Genomic DNA, 22,423 nt, shown 5'->3' on the forward strand with positions numbered 1-22,423 from the left:
ATATCCCTTGGTCAGGCCGAGCCATGCCTCGCCAGCCCAGATCGAGAGAGAGAGAGAGTGTGTGTGTTTGTGGGGTGGCTGCCTCAGCTGGCTCGTGGGTAGGGTTGCCAGGTCCCTCTTTGCCACCGGCAGGAGGCTTTTGGGGCGGAGCTTGAGGAGGGCAGGGTTTGGAGAGGGACTTCAATGCCATAGAGTCCAATTGCCAAGGCGGCCATTTTCTCCAGGTGAATTGATCTCTATCTGCTGGAGATCAGTTGTAATAGCAGGAGAGCTCCAGCTAGTACCTGGAGATTGGCAACCCTACTCGCGGGCCAGATAACAGCTCTCAAGGGGCCGGATCTAGCCCTTGGGCCTTTATGTTTGACCCCCCTGCTTTATTGCTTGGAATAGTTGCTAGCTTTCTATATGAATTCCCCTTCCCAGCGTATAAGTTCAGACTTGCTCTCTATCCCCTCAGTTTGGGGGGATTTCAGAACTTTTGGAGGCGCTTGAGATTCTTCGCAGCCCCTTCTCTCTACTTGTAATGCGCAGAGCTAACGAAGTACTATTTATTTTAGAAGTTTACACCCATTTTTCTCCTCAGAGGGAACCCATAGCGGCTTACAACAGCATTCTCCAGTCCTCCATTATTTATTGTTTATCCCTCCCCAAGGATAAAATTCCAGATTTGTTCCCCAGGCTCCTAAAGTGGCAAACAGCAAATAGGCCCCAAACCTACCATTAAAGAGTTGCCTAAAGGCCCTCAAGCGCAAAGGTCTCGTTGAATGTATGCCTTGGTTTGTGCCTCATGGGCATATATCATTAGGGGCACTTTCATACAGCCCAAATAATGTACTTTCAATCCACTTTCAATCCACTTTGAAGGTGTATTTTACTGTGTGAACTGGCAAAATCCACTTGCAAACAATCGTTAAGGTGCACTGAAAGTGGATTGAAAGTGCATTATTTGGGCTGTGTGAAAGTGCCCTAAATACCACTTACATGAATAAGTTGCTTCGCCTGGAGTGCTGTTTTTACACCCTTATGTTGGTTGTGCTGGTGGTTTGGAGGGCATTCAGTTATAACGTCCTTGGTGGGTGGTAGTGGATTAAAAGGATCCTCGAAATAGAAGTTTCACTGCTTCGTAGCAACAAATAGAGGAAATAGATACAATGCTGGTATGACCTCAAGAGAACTTTGCAAAACTATTTTCCTTTGTTCTATGGCCAGCTTTTATCATTAGAGGATGTCATGTGGTTTTGTTCCATGATGTATTTTTGCTTGTTCTAGCTGTCTATTCTTTGTACTATATTTGGTAAGAGAACGAGCATGGTTAGTAACGTTTTGCCTTATATTAGTGGATACATCTCTGCTCCTTTTCACCCTTTGAGTATACTAACTGCAGTAAGAAGCACAGAGCTTCCTTTAAACAGGAATAGGCTGAATTAAAAAAAAATAGCCTTTGGGTTGCCAGAGGGTATAATTTTATCAGACGTGGGAGCGATTTGTTCCTTGTATCTTGGCTCAGTGTGCTTCGTTGCTCAGTCACTATTTTTCTTTTCAAAGGTGAAAAAAGAGTAGAAGTTGTAAGAAAATGCTTGGATCAGAACGCGGTGTGGTAGAAGAATGGCTGTCAGAATTCAAGGTGAGAAAGCAGAAAAACGTTTGTGGCTTCCCTGTGTGGCTTCTGGATAGTGGGGAATTTTATACTGCTACTCTTCTCAGTAGCATAGAACATACAGAAGAGCTTTGTTTTGGATCACCCTTCCTGGGTTGCGGGACAGTGAATTCACTTGTGGTGTTCTGTCAGGGATCCAGGAGGGGTTTTTTTGCCATCGTATGGGGTAGGGTTGCCAGGTCCCTCTTTGCCACCAGTGGGAGGTTTTTGGGGTGGAGCCTGAGGAGGGCGAGGTTTGGGGAGGGGAAAGACTTCAATGCCATAGAGTCCAATTGCCAAAGCGGCCATTTTCTCCAGGTGAGCTGATCTCTATCGGCTGGAGATCAGTTGTAATAGCAGGAGATCTCCAGCTATTACCTGGAGGTTGGCAACCCTAAGTAGAGGTAACTTGGGATGTGGAGGGGAAGGTAGTTGTGAATTTCCTACATTGTGCAGGAGGTTGGACTAGATGACCCTTGTGGTCCCTTCCAACTCTATGATTCTGTGCCGAGAGGTAAGATGTCCATAATTAACACTGCGCTGTTGCTTCATCTAGGCGTTACCTGAAACACAGATCTCCAATTATGCAGCCACAGTTCACCGGAAAAAAACATTGGTGCCTGCTCTTTATAAGGTCATTCAGGACCCAAATAATGAGGTATGAAATCACCACTCCGCTTTACAGAGCAACTCTGAACTTTATTAACCACCTCCATTTATTACTTGATTCAATAAAGGGGGGATTTTTGTTTCCTTCCATCCTGCTTAATTCTATTTTTGGAATGTGTTTCCAGCTGAGTGCCACTTGTTTTTACTGTAGAATTGTATTCAGAGTCGCTGTTTGGTTTTGATGATAAACGTTGTACAGTGAGACAAATGTTGACTCAGTTTGGATTTCTTGAAGAATTTCATTCGGAATCTGACAAAGGGGAGTCTTGTGCATGTCAGTAAAAGAAATAAAGAATGTTTAGCTCTGGTTTTAGAAGTAGATTATGGAAAAGAGTATAATTTCCTACTGTAGAAAATAGGCTGACCTTTGAACCTTTAATGTCAAATTCTTTAACAAAGTTACTGATTCTTCCTGCCGTTGGATAGCCAAGAGCAGAAAGAATCATGTAATAAGTGCAATGAAAATGTACTAGTTAAGAGTCAAACACTCTGTAGATTTTTTAATGCTTTTTTGTAATAACAGACCCTACATGGTGAAATATCATTTATTACATTTAAAACTCTTATCAGTGTCATAAGAACATTTCTGTGTGTAGTTACTGGTTGAGGAACGCAAATCCAAGGCACACCTGAGCGTGTGAAACTAATTGTTTGGTTCTTTGCAATGCATGCTATCTTTTTTTGTTAATTAAAAGCCACCTTTATAGACCCAGATTTGAAGTTCTCTTCCTTGGAGCTTTCTGAAAACGAGAGTTTAGAAAGTCCTGCGGGCAAATTTAAACTTCTGATCAGAAATAGAGCAGTACAACTGTGTGCCCCCCACCACCACCTCCTGATTTCACCACCCTGGGCAAACTGGCTTTGGCCCTCTGGATATTTCTGCTTTTCCAATATGGCCAAAGGATCCACCTAATGTAAAACAGACAGGTAAACAGGAACATGTAAGATCTCTATCCATATATCCTGAAAAGCAAGTATGGAATGTTTAGGAAAGTCTCCTAAGTAATCCCTGGCTAGGCAAGGTAAAAGACTCCTGTTTCTCACTACCAAACTGTAAGCAGTAGAATTTTATGTTAATGTCATTTCTTACTCACATAAGTGATATTTTGCTTTTGCTTTAGGATATTTTGCTTACGTTCTCATTTATGTTTGCTCTGGAGGATTTGCTTTGAGGTTCAGCAGAATGCATTTTAATATTGTTTCTTGCTGTACCAATTTTTACAAAATAGTATACGAGTTGAGTATCCCTTATCCAGACATCTGATATCCGGACTGACCCAAAAACCAGACTTTTTGGGCCAGCATGCAGGCATTATTCACAGGCCCTCACCAAGCACGCCAGTTTGCTTTCTGATGGTTCAGTGTACACAAAATTATATTAAAAATATTGCTTAAAATAACATTCAGGCTATGTGTATATAGTATATATAAAACATAAATGAATTTTGTGTTTAGACTTGGGTCCCATTCCCAAGATAGTCTGTATATGCAAATATTCCAAAATACGGAAAGATCTGAAATAACAGAACACTTCTGGTCCCAAGCAGTCCGTATAAGGAATATTCAGCCTGTATTAACAATTATGGCAGGTCACCATTCGGAAAATACTGATTTTCTTAGTGTTCATCAGTAGGCCGGAATAATAACCTTTGGTCTGCGGTATGTGTTTGGATTGACTCTTATAGCTTCTGGAGCCCGTCTGTCACCAACTCTTTGAACTCTATCGTAGTTCTGAGGTTAGTCTCAAAAGGTTCACGCTGCAATTCTTGCCGGAACTGATCTGGGTCTACCTGCGTCTGACAGCCAGCAAAGACCGGCAGAGCAACGGCTGTATTGAAGCCCTGCTCTTAGGGATTTACAACTTGGTAAGTAAATCTGAGGGGAGGCAGCCAAGAAGTGCTTTGATCTTTTTCATCAATATTGACTTTATTATCAATACGTAAAGGTTTAATAATAGAAGAGCATAGAGGCTAGAAGGTTAGAACTGTCTTTTGAAAATTATATCTCCTTGTAGAGAAAATAAATTAGGTTATCATATAAGAAGCGGAAGTATTTTTGCAACTTATACTAACATGCAAAGGTTTAACATAGTGTGGTAAAATAACTGATGCTAGAAGGTTAGAATCGATAATATTTTGATATCTTTATAAATCATATTTCTGAGTTGGGTAAACATCCTGATCTATGTAGGCCGTGTAGTTACGTAATGTTTACTCATGTTCCACTGGAGTCTCTTTCCCATTCTGTTAACAAGGTTTCCAAAACTCTGACCTCCTCACAGTATTTTTAGACTTTTATTTAGACTTTATTCCATTCTTTATGCACGTGGAACAGGTCATGAGCAAAACAAATTCAATACATTCCATAATACATAAATAACCAAACATACAAAAATACAATATCTAAACAGTACTGTTAAAAGGCGGTATCATTAAAAACCATAGATAAAATTTTTGCCACGGCGAGGATTACATTTGGATCAGTATCAGCCAATAACTTTACAACTGTATCTTGCTTTAGGGCAGGTTCCCACCTCTGATTGTATATTGTGGGGTCTGAGACCCTCAGTTGTCACCCCTCGGTCGGCCCCCGACGCCCAGTCCCTCGGGGGTGGAGTTTCCTCGGCCTCAGACCACTCAGTTGCAGAGAGTATCAAGGGACAGCCAGAATGCTATTTACGGACAGCGAAGGTATTAATAATTCGCTGGCCCTTAAATTCATCCTGGTCGTGGTGGTCGTCTTGAGAGCTGGTCTTGCGTTTGGCAGGTGAGATCACTTGCAGCATAGCGGCCTAACAGGATGTGATGCAAGGTAGCTTCGTTTCCCAACATCTTTCCTTTCGCCGTAGGAAATTGCTGACAAAGATGGGAACAATAAAGTTTTATCCTTCACTATCCCTTCCTTATCCAAGCCGTCAATTTACCATGAGGTAAGAATACCGTTACATTTCCAAGAATATCTAACTAAAAATTAAAGTCGTGTAAGCATTCAGTGGTTTTCTGGTCCAGAATGAAACTGGGCCCACGTGTACTGTTTTAAGATGATAACCTGCTTGCGGTGTTTTGCTCTTGCCTCTTTTCATGTACGTTCATAGTATCTTAAAGCTACGCTTAAGTAATTTTTGTTATCTTTGAAATTTTTTAAGCCGTCTACTATTGGATCTATGGCTTTGACGGAAGGAGCCCTCTGTCAACATGACCTCCTCAGAGTAGTTTACAGTGACCTGCACCCTCAGAGAGAAACATTCACGGCACAGAACAGGTAAGCAGAAGGAACCACACATGAACACACATGAACACACGAAGCTGCTTAGTGCTGACCCTTGGTCCATCAAAGTCCGTCTTGTCTACTCAGACCGGCAGTGGCTCTCCAGGGTCTCAGGCAGAGGTCTTTCACATCACCTACTTGCCTGGTCCCTGGAGATGCCGGGGATTGAACCCGGGGCCTTCTGCATGCCAAGCAGAGGCTCTGCCACTGAGCCAATCTTAAGGCACTGGAAAGAGAGGACTCTTAGGGTTCTAAGTCTGAAACATTAAGAGCAGAAGATATTAGATGTATCTAGGCCAAGGATACCCAACATGATGCCTGTGGGCTCTATGGTGCTCACTAGCACTTTTTGTGGCACCCACCAAGTGTTTAAGGTGGAGCTTTTGCCCAGCAGAGCTTCCGATTGGTCATTGGAGACCTATGTAAAAATTTGGAGGGGGAAAACATTTCTTGAAGCAACAGCTGCCACCACACAAGAATCTTCACTTAATATGTTCATTTTAAAAGGTTTCCCGTTTAGGAGAGCTTTTGCCTGAAATGCTGAAGAGTTGTAGTACAGTTTCCTACCCACATCGTTATTAACCTTTATGGGTCCCCCAAAACCCAAGAATCAATTTTCTTTTGGCCAAAAGGGAAACATGCTAAAGGTTTACCTCCATCAGCAAATTCTGCTGGGATCCTACCCAGTAATTACATCCTGGTACCTTCTAATATTTATTCTTAAAGCTTTGTTTAATACTTTACATTTGTAGCTACCCTGAGGATGCCTTGTCTGTGGTAGGTAATAGCTTTAGTTTTTAGATCCTCTCAATCAGTATATATTTATTAGCTGGATGTAAAACTCTCTAGCACATCAATGCTTTCCAGTTCTATTTTCCCTAATGACTTTACAGTGAAGTTAATTAGCTACCCTGCAGTGTAGTGACTAGACCGTTAGGCTGGGATTGGGGAGACACCCAGGTTCAGATCCTGCTTGTCATGAAACTTAGGCTGCAGTCTTGAAGGGGGTGTGCGTGACTCCGCACCGGCATTAAGCGCCCATTTAACGGGGCACTTGCGCCAACCCGGGTGGCATTCACACCGGTTCCGGGACGCCAAGCTGTGGCTCGGGTGCAGGTGCTGCCTCTTGGCAGCATTCCAGTGGCTCAAGTCCCCGTGCCAGCATCCTGGGAGGCATTCTTGGAGGCAGAGCTCCCTTTAGTCAGCTTCCTAACCCCTTTCGCCTCGGGAATGCCCCTTCCCCCCAGCAGCATAGCCACAACCCCTTTTTTGGTGTCGTAACCCCGTTGTGGGGTATTTTCCTATTTTTTAATTTTGACAGAAGTAAAATCTCTTTTCAGTGGCCAGGAAGCCTCCGTGGAGGCGGTGTAGCAGCGCCACTCCCAGCCGCCGCGGATCTAACCCCCCCTTTCAGGAATGGGCTGCCCGTGGGTTACCTTGGGCCAGTAGTTCCCTGTCTGCCTAATGTACCTCCCCAGATTGCTGTGAGAATAAAATGAAGGAGTGAACCACGGACACTGCTTTAAGCTTCTTAGAGGAAGAGTGGGGGAAATGCACTAAATAAGTAATCAGTATATTTAATAATAAAGTGGGTGGCTAATGCCAGATATAAAAGCAGGAAAAACCAGGTCACCCACAGGCAAGGCAGGGGTTTTTATCTGCTCAGGGGACTTCCCAAGTATGCAGAGAATACCAGTAAGTTAACCAAAAGAAGCAACCCCCCCCCCCAAATAAAGGGAGTTGAAATTGGCCTGCTGAAGCCCTGGGATTCGCATAATTCTGGAGGGGGCAGTTATAGTAGAGGGAGTGAGATTTCCAAATGGTTCCCCCCTTATGTGTTTCCTCATGGGCTTGCAACTCGTAAGACCTCTATTCCAAACCCGAGTGGAATGAAGCAAGAGATTCGTAATCTGTTTAGGTTTACTGATACGAATATCTTGCAGCAGAATTATGGGAATTTCAGTCTTTTATTCGGGTTTTTTTTTGCCCTTGTCCTTAGGTTTGAGGTGCTGAGGTTTCTTATGTTGTGTTACAACTCCGCCATTGTCTACATGCCTGCCTCTTCCTATCAGTCGCTTTGTAGGATGGGTTCCAGGTGAGAATGGTATCCTTGATGCTCTTGAGGGGGAAACTTTGATGAGGGTGTCCTTAATCAAGGTGCCCCGTGGCGCAGAGTGGTAAGGTGCAATTGTAATAGCAGGATCTCTAGCTACCACCTGGAGGTTTAACTAATGGAAAAAAAACGTGTGCTGAGACAACAAGGTTAGAGAAACAGCTGGTGCTGTTGTTTCTCTAACCACCTGGAGGTTGGCAACCCTACTAAGCAGTCAGGAGCAGACCGTGACATTCCATAGTTTCTTCATTGCCCCTAATGCTTATGGATCACAGATTCCTCCTTCTGCTCCCAGACTCCCTGGGTCTATTTTTTTTAGTTGGTATAAGATGTTATGATTCATTCTCTTAAAGATGCTTTTCTGAAGACAAGACGATTTATGTGAATAACATAGCAAGAAAAAAAGAAAGTAGTGTCTTTTGGAGATTAGTCTTTATCATTTAAATATGCTGGTTGTTTAATTGACTGTATGAAAACTTGTTTGCTCGAAATATTTGTAAGGTCAAGATTGTATTTTCTTTTTTCAAACTGCTCTTATTGCGTCTTGCTAGACTTTGTGTGAGTGGGTTTCCACGGCAACACGAAAAATGCTGGAAGGAAGACTGTGGTAGAGTCGTCCTGGATCCCGACTTCATGGTTCAGCTCCTCACTGGAGTTTATTATGCTATGTGAGTATCTGGGGGTTAAAAGAGATCCCTGATTTTGGTTGAATTTGAATATATTTCCTTTAATTTGTGTCCAACGCAGTTATTTAGACCTTGAACGCTGGCTGCTCTTATTGCCTGATTTCTCCCCCCCCCCACCCCTGATCTACCGCTTCTAGCAGTTAGCATTTTGTGAATATCTTTACCTGGTGTAAATCAGCTCTTTCGTAAACCACCTTGCAACCCTGGAGCGTTGCACTTCTGGCTTCCTCTCTTTTTAGACGAATCACAGCAGCATACCTTTTAAAAAAGAAGACTGTGTGCCCCCCTACTGCTAATTAGACGTTTTGTGAGTACACATAGCTGCGTGTATATGTGTGTTAAAAACCAGTAACGAAAGATGTGTGTACTTGAATTAACCCCCTGTTGAAATACTTAACACGCGGTTTGCCATTGTTCTTTGTGAGAATAGCCTTTGTGTGATGTGCTTCTACTGGGTCGATCGAATGTGGAATTTAATTTCAGTGCTATCCGGTAAAATAATCTTTTAACGTTAGATAAGTGCTACTGTATTGTAATGTTACTAATGAATACTGTCCTGGTTGGGGGAAGTGTAAGGAGGATGCGGTTCAGAACTACTGGGTTGCTTCTAGTAGGCTAATATTAATGTTCAAGGAAATATATGAGAGCCAGCATGGTGTAGTGGCTCAGAGCAGTGGACTCTAATCTGGAGAACCGGGTTCGATGCCCCACTCCTCCACGTGAAGCCTGCTGGGTGACCTTGGGCCAGTCACCGTTCTCTCGGAACTCTCTCAGCCCACTCGGAGGCAGGCTATGGCAAACCACCTCCAAATGTCTCCAGCCTTGAAAACCTTACGGGGTTGCCCTAAGTCAGCTGTGACTTGGCGGCGCTTTCCACCACCAGGAAATATATATTTGAAAGGTGTACAGCAAGTACAAGGCTTACATTCAGGAAAATAATTTTTTCTTTTATTGCTGCCTTATCCATCTGTAGATACAACGGACAGTGGGAACTTGGCCAAGAAGCACTGGATGACATAATTTACAGAGCGCAACTTGAGCTCTATTCTCAGCCACTGTTGGTAAGGGAAGAAGCCCCTCTGCGTTCTCTTGACGTGATTAAAAATGTACATACTCTCAAGTTTTGTGTGTGTGTATTAAAGCTTGTGCGATGTCTTGAGAAGCGTTCCAGAATCCAGCTTTCCATCCAGTATACAGCAGTGTACATTAGCACCGCGCGTTTGCCACCTAAACTCTGGTACTTTGGAACTGAGGCTAGGTTGTGGGCTTGGTAAGGCAGGCTTATTCCCAGAAGGTGGGAATTGAAGGCTGGAGGGGGCCAGAACATTTGACTTAGGGCTGTTTAGCTTGGAAAGCAGGGGGTTAAAGGGAGACATGATAGAGGCCTATAAAATTATGCATGATGTGGAAAGAGTGGACAGGGAGAAGCTTTTCTCCCTTTCTCATAATACCAGAACGTGGGGTCATCTGCTGAAGCTGGAGGGTGAGAGATTCAAAACAGATAAAAAGTAGTATTTTTTCACTCAATGCATAGTTAAACTGTGGAACTTCCTGCCCCAGGATGTGGTGATGGCTGCCAACTTGGAAGGTTTGAAGAGGGGAGTGGACATGTTCATGGAGGAGAGGGATATTCATGGCTACTAGTCAAAGTGGATACTAGTCATGATGCATACCTATTCTCTCCAGGATCAGATGAGCATGCCCATTATATTAGGTGCGGTGAAACACAGGCAGGATAATGCTGCTGCAGTCGTCTTGCTTGTGGGCTTCCTAGAGGCACCTGGTTGGCCACTGTGAACAGACTGCTGGACTTGATAGACCTTGGTCTGATCCAGCATGGCCTTTATGTTCTTAAGGATTCGAACCTGGGTCTACCAGATCCTAGTCCAGCACTCCAACCGCTACACCACACTGGCTAATTTTCACAACTTTGGGTCGTGAATTGCGACGCTGCTCAAAAAAATAGCTTGTTGGTTGGAGTATTTTTACATTGGGGGTGGAGGTGGGGGCAGGGTGTCAAGAATGCAGCTCCTTGGGTCAGCACTGCCTATTTTCTTTTTAAAATAGCGATTGGTCCTGGAGTGAATGTCCGTTTGGTACAGATTAAACCTGCCAAGTTTTTGCAGCCCAGACTCAGGTGGTTGTAAGTCCTTAGGAAGCGGCGCACAAGGTCTCACGACAAGTCATGAATATACAAGGAGCACCTGGCGCTTTTAGTCTCAAAAATCTTTGCCTGCCATTCCCTTCACATGCTGCCTATATTCTAGAATCTCACCTCTCTCTTCAGTATATCTTAAAATAAGGATTTAATTTTCTTTTTTCTAAGAGCCATGTTTGGTTCCATGCTGAGCTGCTTTAGGGTGCAAACCCCTGGATTAGCAGCATGGGGGGGTCAGGGCAGGATGCACTTAATAGCAGGTAAAATCAGTGGTGCTGAAGTCTGTCCTTGCATCAGTGTAATAATTATCTGACTTTTAAGTACTAGTTTGTTTGTTTGTTTTTTTGCTGAGGAGTCCCATCTTGGAAATGCAATTTTTCATCTTTCCAGTAGATGTGGTTAAATGGCTCCCTTGATGAATTATTATTGGCTTTGGGTAGCTTAGCCATTGCTTCTGAATAGGATTAATTTAAATGCTTCTTACCTGGTGAATTATTGGAACAGCGACTTCCTGTAGGAAATGATGATTAAATGTGCTACTAGATTGGAAAATCTAAATGAACATTTGAGCCTGCTGGATTCCTTGCAGATCAGCAAGACTGTGAAGCCTGGTGGAGGACTGGAATTTGAATTTGGCTTTCACTCCTGCCTAAAGCTGAACAAACAAACCCAGCAGAATCTGGTTGCGGTTCCTGTTCGGTTTGCCTTGCTTTATAATGCAAACGGGAGAAAATCATCTCCTTTCAAAAGTGTATCTCGGTTTTCTCCCAGTCCACTTTTTAACTATTCGCTGCTTTCCTTTCCTTTAAGATCCCTCTTCCTTCTGCGGTCTTCTCACAATGAAGAGATTCATCATAATACCTTGTCTCTCTCCCCCTCCACCAGATTCTCAAAGATTGGAACAGCGACTTCCTGTAGGAATGATTCAATGTGCTACTAGTCATAGATTGCCAATCTAGTGTCATAGTTTGTGCCAATCTAGTCATAGATGGATTACCTACCAATGGCCTTCTGGCGATTGTAACTTCAAAGCAAACTTCCATCCAGTTATTATCTAGGCATCCCAGCTCTTCGAAGTAATAATTTTATCTTTAAAACATATAGGCTTTCCCCCCCGTGCATTCCTCTTGATGAGGACTGTGGCTCAGTGGTAGAGCATCTGCTTGGCATGCAGAATTCAATCCCAGGTTGAATCCCCGGCATCTCCAGTTAAAGGGACTAGGCAAGTAGGTGATGTGAAAGACCTCTGCCTGAGACCCTGGAGAGCCGCCGCTGATCTGAGTAGACAAGACTCTACTCATTGCTTGTACCCAAAATTTCTGGCAGGGCATGAGCTTTCATGAGCCACAGCTCACTTCTTCAGATGTAGAAAAGAGCCAGAGTCCAGAGCACCTTAAAGACTTAACAAAATTTCTGGTTCAAGGGTCTGATTCAGTATAAGGCAACTTCATGTGTTCAGGACAGGTGTTCTCTGTGATGGTGGTGGTAGTAGTTGAAGACAGCAACATTCTTCGAGAAGTGTTGTGCAGCAATTCCCAGTACCCTCTCGCTTGCTCCTCTTCCTTTCACACCCCTTATCCCTTTTCAGGTTTCCTTTTTCTTTGTCCTCCTTTGCCCCATCTGCTCTCCCTCCCTTCTTTTCAGTGCTTCCTTTGCCACCATTCACATTGCTTTCTTCCCCTTCGTTTGCCCCTCTTGACCTCTGTCCTTAGTGCCTCCCCCCCCTCCACCTTCTGCAGCCAGCTTCTAGGTGTCCAGTACTTCTGCTCAGCTGATGGGACTGGAGAAACATCGTCACAAAGTAGCACACGAAATAAATAAATTACTCAAGCGAGCACCGTCCCCAGTCTTCATTGTGAAAACCCAGTACTCTTCGGCTCCAGCTCACCACTTTGAGTGAATAACAGAAAGGCCGTATATAAATATTGTAAAAGAAGTGAATATATCCTTGGCATTCCTGTGTAAGGCATAACAGTTGTATTCATCCACAGGTTTTTTGTTTGAAAGGGCTGATTTAGTAGCAGTCAATTGTCACCTTTTTTGTAATTATGAATATCCAATGTACTCATTGCTTGTACCCAAAATTTCTGGCAGGGCATGAGCTTTCATGAGCCACAGCTCACTTCTTCAGATGTAGAAAAGAGCCAGAGTCCAGAGCATCTTAAAGACTTAACAAAATTTCTGGCAGGGTAGAAGCTTTCGTGAGCCACAGCTCACTCCTTCAGATATAGAAAAGAGCCGGAGTCCAGTAGCACTTTAAAGACTAACAAAATTTCTGGCAGGGTATGAGCTTTCGTGAGCTCACAAAAGTTCATACCCTGCCAGAAATTTTGTTAGTCTTTAAGGTGCCACTGGATTCTTGCTCTTTTCTACTAGTGACAGTCTAACATGGGACTGTGTAATTGATAAGGAATGTCTGGATGTGTTTCACCTGTGAAGATTTGTTTGAGTTTTTATTTGCCAGCATCTTACAATTCCCAGGTTGTTTTAAAAAGGGCCTAAGAACACCCACAAAGGAAGAAAGATGAATAGGCTTCATATGGATGGGATGGCCTAACTGACTGCTGACTCCTAGAAAGCTGTGTCAGGCTTTGTCTAGGTAGAAGCCAAACGTCGTCTGCGTGGTGTAATGGTTAAGACAAGTGGTTTGGAGTGGTGGACTCTGATCTGGAGAACCGGTTGGTTTCCCCACTCCTACACATGAAGCTAGCTGGATGACCTTGGGCTAGTCACAGTTCTATTAAGAGCTCTCTCAGCCCCACCTACCTCACAGGATGTCTGTTGTGGGGAGGGAAAGGGGAAGGTGATTGTGAGCCGATTTGATTCTCTCTTAAGTGGTAGAGATAGTCGGCATTTAAAAACCAACTCTTCTTCAGGTGTAAGTCTTAAAGTACCAGCCGTTTGCATATGTATTCGTTTTCAGGGTCTAGAGTTTGCACACATGAAGGAGAGGGGAGGGCCCACAAATCTATGGTTGCAAAACCAGGGTCTGCAGACTGAGAGACTGTTGGATGTGGAATGGGCAGCTTAGAACATTCAGCCGCACAGAAGAGAGAAAGAAAGGTGTATATACGTCAGGACAAAATGATGTCATATTGTGACTATTTTGCCTTTGGATTCTATGAACTGCTTTTGGATTCTACGAACTCTTTTACCCCTGGCTGTTTACTGCCTTGATCTTTGGGGGGGAGGGTAATACATTTTTTGATTTAAAAATATAATTTTAATATAAGGCAGAATGTAGAAAATGATGGATACAGCCATCCTCTGGGCATAGGGCAGGGGTCACTGGGGGAGTGGGGAGTAGTTGTGAATTTCCTGTGTTTTGCAGCGGGTTGGACTAGATGATCCTTGAGGTCCCTTCCAGCGCTGTTTCTGTGTTTCTACTTGTGCGAGCAAGGGCAAAGATAACAGATGCATGTTAAGTGCACAGAATCCTTGGATTGCTGTTAAATTGATACAGCATTCTGTATCACTCCTTCCAGTCTTGTCTCAATCTGCTTGTTTAAAATGGCCTTATTCAGCCTTTCGTTGTTGTTGTAGGTTGCAAACGCGATGAAGAATTCTTTGCCCTTCGATGCTCCCGACGCATCGCAAGGAGGACAGAAAGTGCTGAAGGTGGAGGTGACTCCCACGGTGCCGAGGATCTCTCGGACCGCCATTACGACCGCTTCGATCCGCCGACATCGCTGGAGAAGAGAGGGTAAGCCCTTCCTGGTGCAAAATAGCGAATGCGGCAGAGCATCCTTCATTTCCATCGCTGCAAACAGTTTTCTGAGCTTGAATCTTAGTGTTTGTTTCTGTAATGCACAGAGTGCTGATCGTTTTCCTTATGTTGTGTGTTTGAGAACTGGTAATCATCATAAACACACCCTGTGGAGGGAGGTAAGTATTTCTCTTATTTTAGTGTGGGAAACCTAGAATGACTTGAATGGTATCCAGCGGCACACACGTTTGCTGCAGGACTAGAACTTAGAACTGCTAACGCCTCTTCTCTGTGTTCAGTACATTGGATTGCCTCTCTGGGGTCTGAAATGACTCACTTTTTGAATGTACTGTTGCCTTTTGCTGTTTGTGGGGAAGCTGCACCTACAAAGTACCTTAAAATTAAGCCCTCTTCGGATTATCTTTCAGTAGAAGATGGCAATACGTATCTAACAAATGTTTCAAATTCTAAAAGAACAATAGAAGGACCAAGAGGGGATTCACACATAACACTGTGGTTTGTGCCTTACCACCATTCTACCAACAGTAGCAGATTTCCCCTGCAAAGCCTTTACCTTTGCAGCCTCTGATGACTCCAAAGGTATTTGCTGGGGAAGGGTACTCTTGATGACAAGATCCCCCACCCAGCATGGGTCAGGGGGCTGCACAGGGCCGAGTGGAATTGGGGGGGTAGGGTACGGCCCTATGAATCCCAGGTTTTGCTAAAATTCCCGGACGCTTTAGTTCTGTCTAACCCTCTTAAAATACCAAGACCACGGTTACACAGCCCGGATAACCCACAAGAACCAATGAACTCTGACCGTTTATATGATACATATCCTCTAGTACCATATTCGTAAACAAAGTCTGCCTAGAAAACGTCGGCATGTGACGTCACCCCATGGGTCAGGAATGACTTGGTGCTTGCACAGGGGACCTTTACCTTTACCACCATATTCTTAGACTCCTAACCGAAACAGGGAGTGTCAGTAATAATGTATCTAACCTAAATTTAAGAACTTTATTCACACTTTGTGATGTGCAGCCTTCTAACTAAGGCTTTGGTTAGACATTCAGTCGTTGTCAACAAAGTAATGAAGAGAAATGTGGACACAGTAGCTTTTCAGTCTCTTGAACAACACGATGATTAAGATCTTTACTGTTTCATATGTAGTGTTTAACTAAAGCATAAAATTGAAATTCTAAAAATGTAGCTGTTTCTCTGTGCCTTTTTTTAATGCTAAAGTTGTACGAAAAGCTGTATTCCTAAAAACGAGTATTACCATTTTGGATATCCTTGGTCATGTGTGTCTTTATTGTTGACATGTTGTGTGCTAGTGTCTTTGTATACTGTACAGCATACCTCCTTATTCCTGTGGCATGCCACTGACACTTTGCCTAGAAATGCGCAGACGGCGTTCTTGTGTGCTTCCACGTTTCCGTGCTTTGTGTGAAACACTTCCCTTACCTGGGTTGGGATGCTCAGGAAGAAGAGTAGAAAAACACTAAAATATTATATGTTGAATCCCAGATGGCTTTGACTTCTCAAACGATGCTGACTTGAGCATTCCTGGATCCCCGATCCTTTCCGGCTCCACAGACCTAGGGATCAAACGCAAGCAAGAGGGGGACGTGCTGGTGCTCAGGACCCCTGAGCATGGCTCACCGGAGCCCAACTTGGCAGCTGCCACCGCAGAGGGTAGGACAGAGATGAGGAAGCAACAGTCAGTAAGACTGGGGGGAGGAGCTTGGTCTATTCCCAAGCGGAATTCCTTTCCATTCTCGAACATTTCCGCTATCCAAAAGTGTATTGTTTTCTTGTCGTAATACACATGCTCCCACCCCTTAACGTTTAGCATCAGATTTGTAGCTACCTTCTTGTGATCTTGTGGGATTTGAGCCTCTGTTAAGACACAGCTTGGCATGACTAAAATCTGGCAAAGGGCGCCCCCCCCGATGACTTTGACATGTTTTGGAAACGCCCTATTACTTGAGCGCGTTTGCTAAAATAGGAGGACTTACCAAAGGAACACGTGGAGATCATTTTGGAAAATGGGAATCCATTTAGAGGGCAGGGGAAAGCTTGAGATGTTTTTTTTTGGTAAGGAAGAAAAATCTTACTGAATTTTTAAAAATATGTATTTATTTGGGAACTTCTTAGTACACTGTAACATTTCCCCATTCTCATCTGCGGCTCATGGGAGTGGACAATCCAGCTGTTTCTTAGAACTGAATTTAGTGGCTGGCCATGGTATTCTAGTCACGAGATTGTGCCTCCCACCAGGCAGTCCTAATAGAAGCAGCCCATACTTGGAGGGGAAGATCTTATGGCCTTATACAGTGGTATTCTTCAGGTTATTCTTTTATTTATATAACCTGTTAGCTTTTCCTCTTTACCGAGGGGTTGTCTTTTCAAGGCAGTGCATGTCATCAGAAACCCAGTCCCCCTTAGTGCTGGCAGAGGGATGTTTTAATTTTCCATAAAACTATATGGAAATGTTATTGTTACTCGCATCTTCCTAAGCTACTTCTGCAACGTTTTGCCCCTTTCCTTAGCGCAGTCTTTCCAGCCTTGCTAACAGCTCGTCGTCACTCTTAACAACCCCCAGTACTTGACAGCTGTGTACCTCGCGTGCTTCACAACTGCCTAGAGGGAGATTAGCGTCCCAAATCCTTCTAGCATGAACTCGCGGCACACGTGAGCCTGTCGTGCGTAATCGGAAATTTCATAGGGGCAGAGTCAAGTCCTCAGGCGTTACTGGAAAATAATGATGGAAACATTAATTGGTATTAGAATCTGCTTCAGATACAGCATGCTCTCAGTACCCAAGCGCCTCAACTCCCCCCTCCTTCCTTGTCTCATCTGGTATTATTTCGTTGTACTAACTAAACCTTGCATGTGCATGACCAGAAGGATGCCAAGAAGTCCTCGCTTTTGCCGAGGATATTCTTTTAAAAAATGGTGCTATTCTGATGTGCTATTCCCTCTCTTTAACACTTTGAAACGGGGTACTTATCTTTAAAAAGTGCTGTCTGGATTGTTCTGCGGAGTGTGCACCATCCCTCCATGGATGCTGGACAGATCGAGCGAATAGTGCTGAGCCGTGATTCTAATTGTAGAAAACTGGAAGACTTAACTCTGGATTCAGACTTCTCAGTGGGATGCCGTTCTGGAACAAAAAAGAGGTCCGAGTCGGTCTGGACTTGGATCACAAACAAAACGCGTTCCCAGAATTGTGATATTATTGCATTTTGATCATTTAAATTGGTACTGGTCTTAACAGAAAACTGAATTGGCCATTAGAAGAAGAAGAGTTGGTTTTTATATGCCGACTTTCTCTACCACTTAAGGGAGAATCAAACCAGCTTACAATCACCCTCCCTTCCCCTCCCCACAACAGACACCCTGTGAGGTAGTTGGGGCTGAGAGAGCTCTAAGAGAGCTGTGACTAGCCCAAGGTCACCTAGGTGGCTTCATGTGGAGGAGTAGGGAAACCAACCTGTTTCACCTGATTAGTGTCCACCGCTCATGTGGAGGAGTGGGGAATCAAACCCGGTTCTCCAGATTAGAGTCCACCGCTCTAAACCACCCCTCTTAACCACTACTCCTCATATGTCATGCCATGCAAAAGTGGAACAAAATTATCTTTCTTAGATGTGTATTTCTAATATGCCAGTTATTTATTTATTTATTTATTTATGTAGTTTGTGTTTTGTCCTCACTCCCCGGCCAAGGCCGGGCTCAGGACGGCTCACAACATAATGATCAATACAATAAATATATAATAATTACAATAAAATCATAAAAATAAAACAATTTGCAAATCAACAATTTAACAATTACCCACCCCATGAACATTAAACAATATAAATAGAGAGCAGAATGGTGCTCATTTTGCAGAAGAGGGGCCGCTGCAGGGCCTGCGGACAGTCAGAACCCCCACATAATTGTTGGTAACCAATACAAACAAAGTAGCGGAGTGAGGAAGGTAGGGAGGCCAGCACTGTTGGAAAACCATAGCTTTTTTTACAGGTATTTGCAAAATAAAGAATTACAGGCATTTGCAAAAAAAAAGTGAAGTACTTTGGGTTTGATCCAAGACCATCATCAACAGATCTCTGCCAACGAAAGAGAAATTTCCCAGCTGTCCATTTCTCCTGCAGCCGACCAAGCTGTCACGGTTGCTGCTCTAGCAGGACCAGGGGATCCTAAGGAACAGCAGCAGGGGGCAAGGGTTGAAGAGGATTCAATCAGTGGTGGAGTGGAATACCCCTCCCGGTCAGCGGACGCATCTTACGCTGGCAGTAAAATGACCTTTTGATGCGGCCCCATTGTATTAATTTACAGAAACAGTCTACAAGTTAGGAAGAAATGGATTATAACACTTGTCGGAAGAAGTGTATGTTTTAAATAGAGCACGGCGGTCTCCTTCTGCTGCTGGGCAGGAGTAGTAAACTTGTAGCGCATATAGTTTGTGGTCATTTGACTTAAAAGTTTTATCAAACTGGAAACTGAAAGAGCCTCCCCCCTCATTTTAGTACGATAAAGATTTAATTCATGTTTGTGGCTTTCAGCGTTTCAATTCTGCCCTTTATTCATTTGTTACGTTTACATCCTGCCTTTCTACCTTGCATTCAAGGTTTACATTTCAGAATAACGCCCACAATACATTGGTGACCAAAACGCAGAAGGGAAGAGGAAAAGTTACTGCACCTGTTTTGCTGTCTAACAGCGTTTCAGATGCTAAAATTGTTACATCTTTTTTCCCCGGGGGAGAGGAGAACAGTCTATGCCCCTTATAGTCATGGTCTGATTGTGGACACAGAGAGACTAAGGAATGTAGATACGATAAACTGAACGGTGTGCATTTAGTATGTTTAGTGAAGCTCAGCTGCTCAGAAGCCTCACTTGGGAGTGTCTGGAATCTGGCTCGAAAGGTACCACCCTGCATGTTATCTTTTTTCTTTCCTGCCCGAGCGCTCTTGAGCTGCCTCGGGCTCTGCATGGTGGCAGCATCCTGAAAAGCTCTTGCAGAGCCTCTCTAACTCCTGTCCAAGCTCGAATGGATACTTTCTGGGGGCGTTCCTTTCTCGAACGTACTGCTTCAGGCCGTCCGTCCTGCGAATCTGTGCCATTTCTCCTTGAGTCCTTCGCAAGCCATGCCGAGGCCTTAATTTCTTCATGGAGAGAACTTTGGCTTTGGGGTTCATTGTCCTCTCTCCATTGCGAGCCGTGGGGGCTATCCGTTAGACCAAGGAAGGGGCTGAGAGAGGCGATGCTGCCGTCAGTTGCTCAACCAGGCGCACTGTCATCCAGCTTTGCATGGTGGACTAAATTTTATCGCTCTGATGAAAGGGTGCTTTTTGTTTCAGGGTGTTCTGTTCTAGGTATGTATAAAATGGCTTTCCTTTTCTTTTTCGAAGAATACCATGTGCACAGTGGCTTATTTAAAAAATGTCCCCTATGATAACATTGGGAAGTATCGTATGACGATGTAAGGCACGCTATTTCTAAAGCATTCTTTTGGTCTGCGGGGCAGTGTTACAATTTATAAAGTGGAAGTGAACAGATTTGTTTAACAAAAAAACAACAAACACCTGTGGTTATTAAATCTTTAGTCCTTTCCCCTCTCTGAATATTGAATTTATTTCTAGATAAAGAAATATCTGCAGTATTTAAATCTTTCTGGGGAGGTAGGCAGGGGAATGTACAACGTGGGGGTACGTTAGAAGCGGCTCCAGGAGGCTTTAGCATTGTAGTAGCGCCATGTGGGCAGCACCAGCCATAGAAGGCTGCTTCCCATAATATTACAACGTTATGAGACAGGAATGCTTTTATAAATTAAATCAAAAGAGTTTCTGTCTAGACATTAGGAAGAATTTTCTAACAGAGCGGTTCCTCAGTGGAACAGGCTTCCTCGGGAGGTGGTAAGCACTCCTTCCCTGGAGGTTTTTAAGCAGAGGCTAGATGGCCATCTATCAGCAATGCTGATTCTATGACCTTAGCCAGATGATGAGAGGAAGGGCATCTTGGCCATTTTCTGGGGATGGAGTAGGGGTCACTGGGGGTGTGGGGGGGAGGTAGTTGTGAATTTCCTGCATTGGGAAGGGGTTGGACTAGATTACCCTGGCGGTCCCTTCCAACTCCATGATTCTGTGATTCTAGGGCTAGTCCTGCTTTTCACACTGTTGCCTTGGAAGCGTTTCAGCAACTCTAACGGTGCTAATTCCATACAATTGTATGCAATAATGTTTTGTTGATTCCACACGATGACTTTAACATTTTGAAAACCAATCACTGTGAAAACCACATAGATTTTTACTGTGCATTTCTGCCAGCTGCTGTGCGTTCCTGCCAGCTGTGGCCTCTGCTTGGAGATCGACCGCACGACTGGGGCAATCCCTGTAGCGAGCGGCTTTCCAGAGTTACTTTGCCTTTTTCCAGGGAGAGTTAGGTCACTGTGAGCTGAAATCATAACACAGAAGGATGAATGCATATAATTAGCTTGAGGAGAGTGGGAGAATATGGCCAAAATGCTCTTGGGTCTCTACAGAGCCAGCAGCTTTCTCAGCATACCTTCGTCTTCCACGTACTGTGTTTCAGACTGAAATGCGTGCAGTTAACGTAAGAAGCATTCATGAAAGGTTTGTAACAACAGAGGTTGGAAATAGTAAAACATCATAGGCAGTGCTTGAACACATGGACACACGAAACTGCCTTATACTGAATCCAACCCTCGGTCCATCAAAGTCAGTATTGTCTACTCAGGCTGGCAGCAGCTCTCCAGGGTCTCAGGCAGAGGTCTTTCACATCACCTACTTGCCTCATCCCTTTAACTCGAGATGCTGGTGGGGGATTGAACCTGCGACCTTCTGCATGCCAAGCAGATGCTCTACCATTGAGCCATGGCCCCTCCCAAAGCTTCCCCTATATTAGTAGAATGCCTTTTATAGGTTCAATACAACTTGGCCAATAGGCGCCCAGTAGGTTAAGCAGACTCCCATTTTTATGTAAATCAGTAAGCCCTGTCAAACATACCCTGTTTGGGACTTAGCCACAAGAATTTAGTGGTGCTAAAAGAAGTTTAGTAAAACACTGCAACCCATTCAGGTTTTAATACAGTGTGGAAAACACAAAATAATAAAGCAGTGTTCTAGGTGCCATCTGGGAAACTTCTTAAACTTGCACCAAAACAGGTTAGTTTCTCAGCCTGGATTTTTTCATTCTGGGTTTTTAGATGGTGACGGCATCAATGGAAGACAAGAATCCGTGAATCTGAATGATGCCGATGAAGGATTTTCATCCGGGGCGTCGCTGAGCAGCCAGCCGGTTGGGACCAAACCGCCTTCCTCCACCCCCCAGAGGGGCAGCTTCCGGAAAGGAGGAAGTGGCCGTTCAGCCAAGGAGAAAGAAGCCGTCTCGGTTACCAAGTCCAGCGAGAGCCCTCGAGAGTCTGCTCGTAAGCAGTACCTGCACCAGTCGGTCGACCTGGGCACAGACGCAATTGAAATGACTCCTACAAAGAAGCACCTGAGCTTGCCCGCTGGGCAGGTGGTGCCAAAGGCCAATAGCGTGAGCCTGATCCGGACTGCCAGCGCTTCTTCCACTAGATCGTTTGACTATGTGAATGGCAGTCAAGCAGGTTCCGGTGTTGGTATCGGCAGCGAGGGTGTTACTAACTTGGCGGCTGGCAACACTAATAGGTTTTCAACTATTAGCCTGCAGGAGGACCGCTTAGGCCAGGCTGGAAATGGGAAAGACGTCCTCTCGCCAGGAGCTCCTCTGACCAAGCAGTCCCGATCCCCGAGTTTCAATATGCAATTGATATCCCAAGTTTAGCTTTGTTGTCCTGCCTTCCCCGCCCCTTCCCCAGTTCCCTCTTTGAGCAGCAGCTACCATCCTAAACAGTGAAAAACCCTGGCTTTTGTGATCTCGTTCGATTCATTTTAGATAACCATATTATATTTTGTACTGAAACAGCAATAAAACCTCACGTTCCAGTCCCCGTTCCCCCTGCCCTTTTCCTGCCTCCCCCCCCGATGTGATTGTGAAGCAGTATAAAATGTATGATATGCCTTTTCCATGCCTTCCTTTCTCCTTGGGTGATGTGCAATCCATTGTAGGCCGATCAGTCCCATTTTCAACACTGTGAGTCTTGAGAAGATCAGAGGAAATGGTGAATGTGATC

The 22,423-nt window shown here is 44.3% G+C and overlaps 1 protein-coding gene across 1 annotated transcript in view; it reads left to right on the forward strand.

Moving 5' to 3' along the window:
* The window catches only part of HYCC2 (hyccin PI4KA lipid kinase complex subunit 2), a 62,598-nt gene extending 40,498 nt beyond the window's left edge, over positions 1–22,100 (forward strand). Inside the window, exons 3-13 of the mRNA XM_056861369.1 lie at positions 1,546–1,624; positions 2,193–2,294; positions 3,991–4,170; positions 5,154–5,234; positions 5,451–5,566; positions 7,572–7,667; positions 8,237–8,353; positions 9,345–9,432; positions 14,073–14,232; positions 15,766–15,933; positions 21,473–22,100. Coding sequence (XP_056717347.1) covers positions 1,574–1,624; positions 2,193–2,294; positions 3,991–4,170; positions 5,154–5,234; positions 5,451–5,566; positions 7,572–7,667; positions 8,237–8,353; positions 9,345–9,432; positions 14,073–14,232; positions 15,766–15,933; positions 21,473–22,074 — 1,761 coding nt within the window. The 5' untranslated portion in view covers positions 1,546–1,573 and the 3' untranslated portion in view covers positions 22,075–22,100. The remainder of the gene's footprint in view (positions 1–1,545; positions 1,625–2,192; positions 2,295–3,990; positions 4,171–5,153; positions 5,235–5,450; positions 5,567–7,571; positions 7,668–8,236; positions 8,354–9,344; positions 9,433–14,072; positions 14,233–15,765; positions 15,934–21,472) is intronic.
* Positions 22,101–22,423: the final 323 nt, after the last annotated feature.

The sequence above is a fragment of the Euleptes europaea genome, chromosome 15 (genome assembly GCF_029931775.1).
Source record: "Euleptes europaea isolate rEulEur1 chromosome 15, rEulEur1.hap1, whole genome shotgun sequence".
NCBI classification, from domain to species: Eukaryota; Metazoa; Chordata; class Lepidosauria; order Squamata; family Sphaerodactylidae; genus Euleptes; species Euleptes europaea.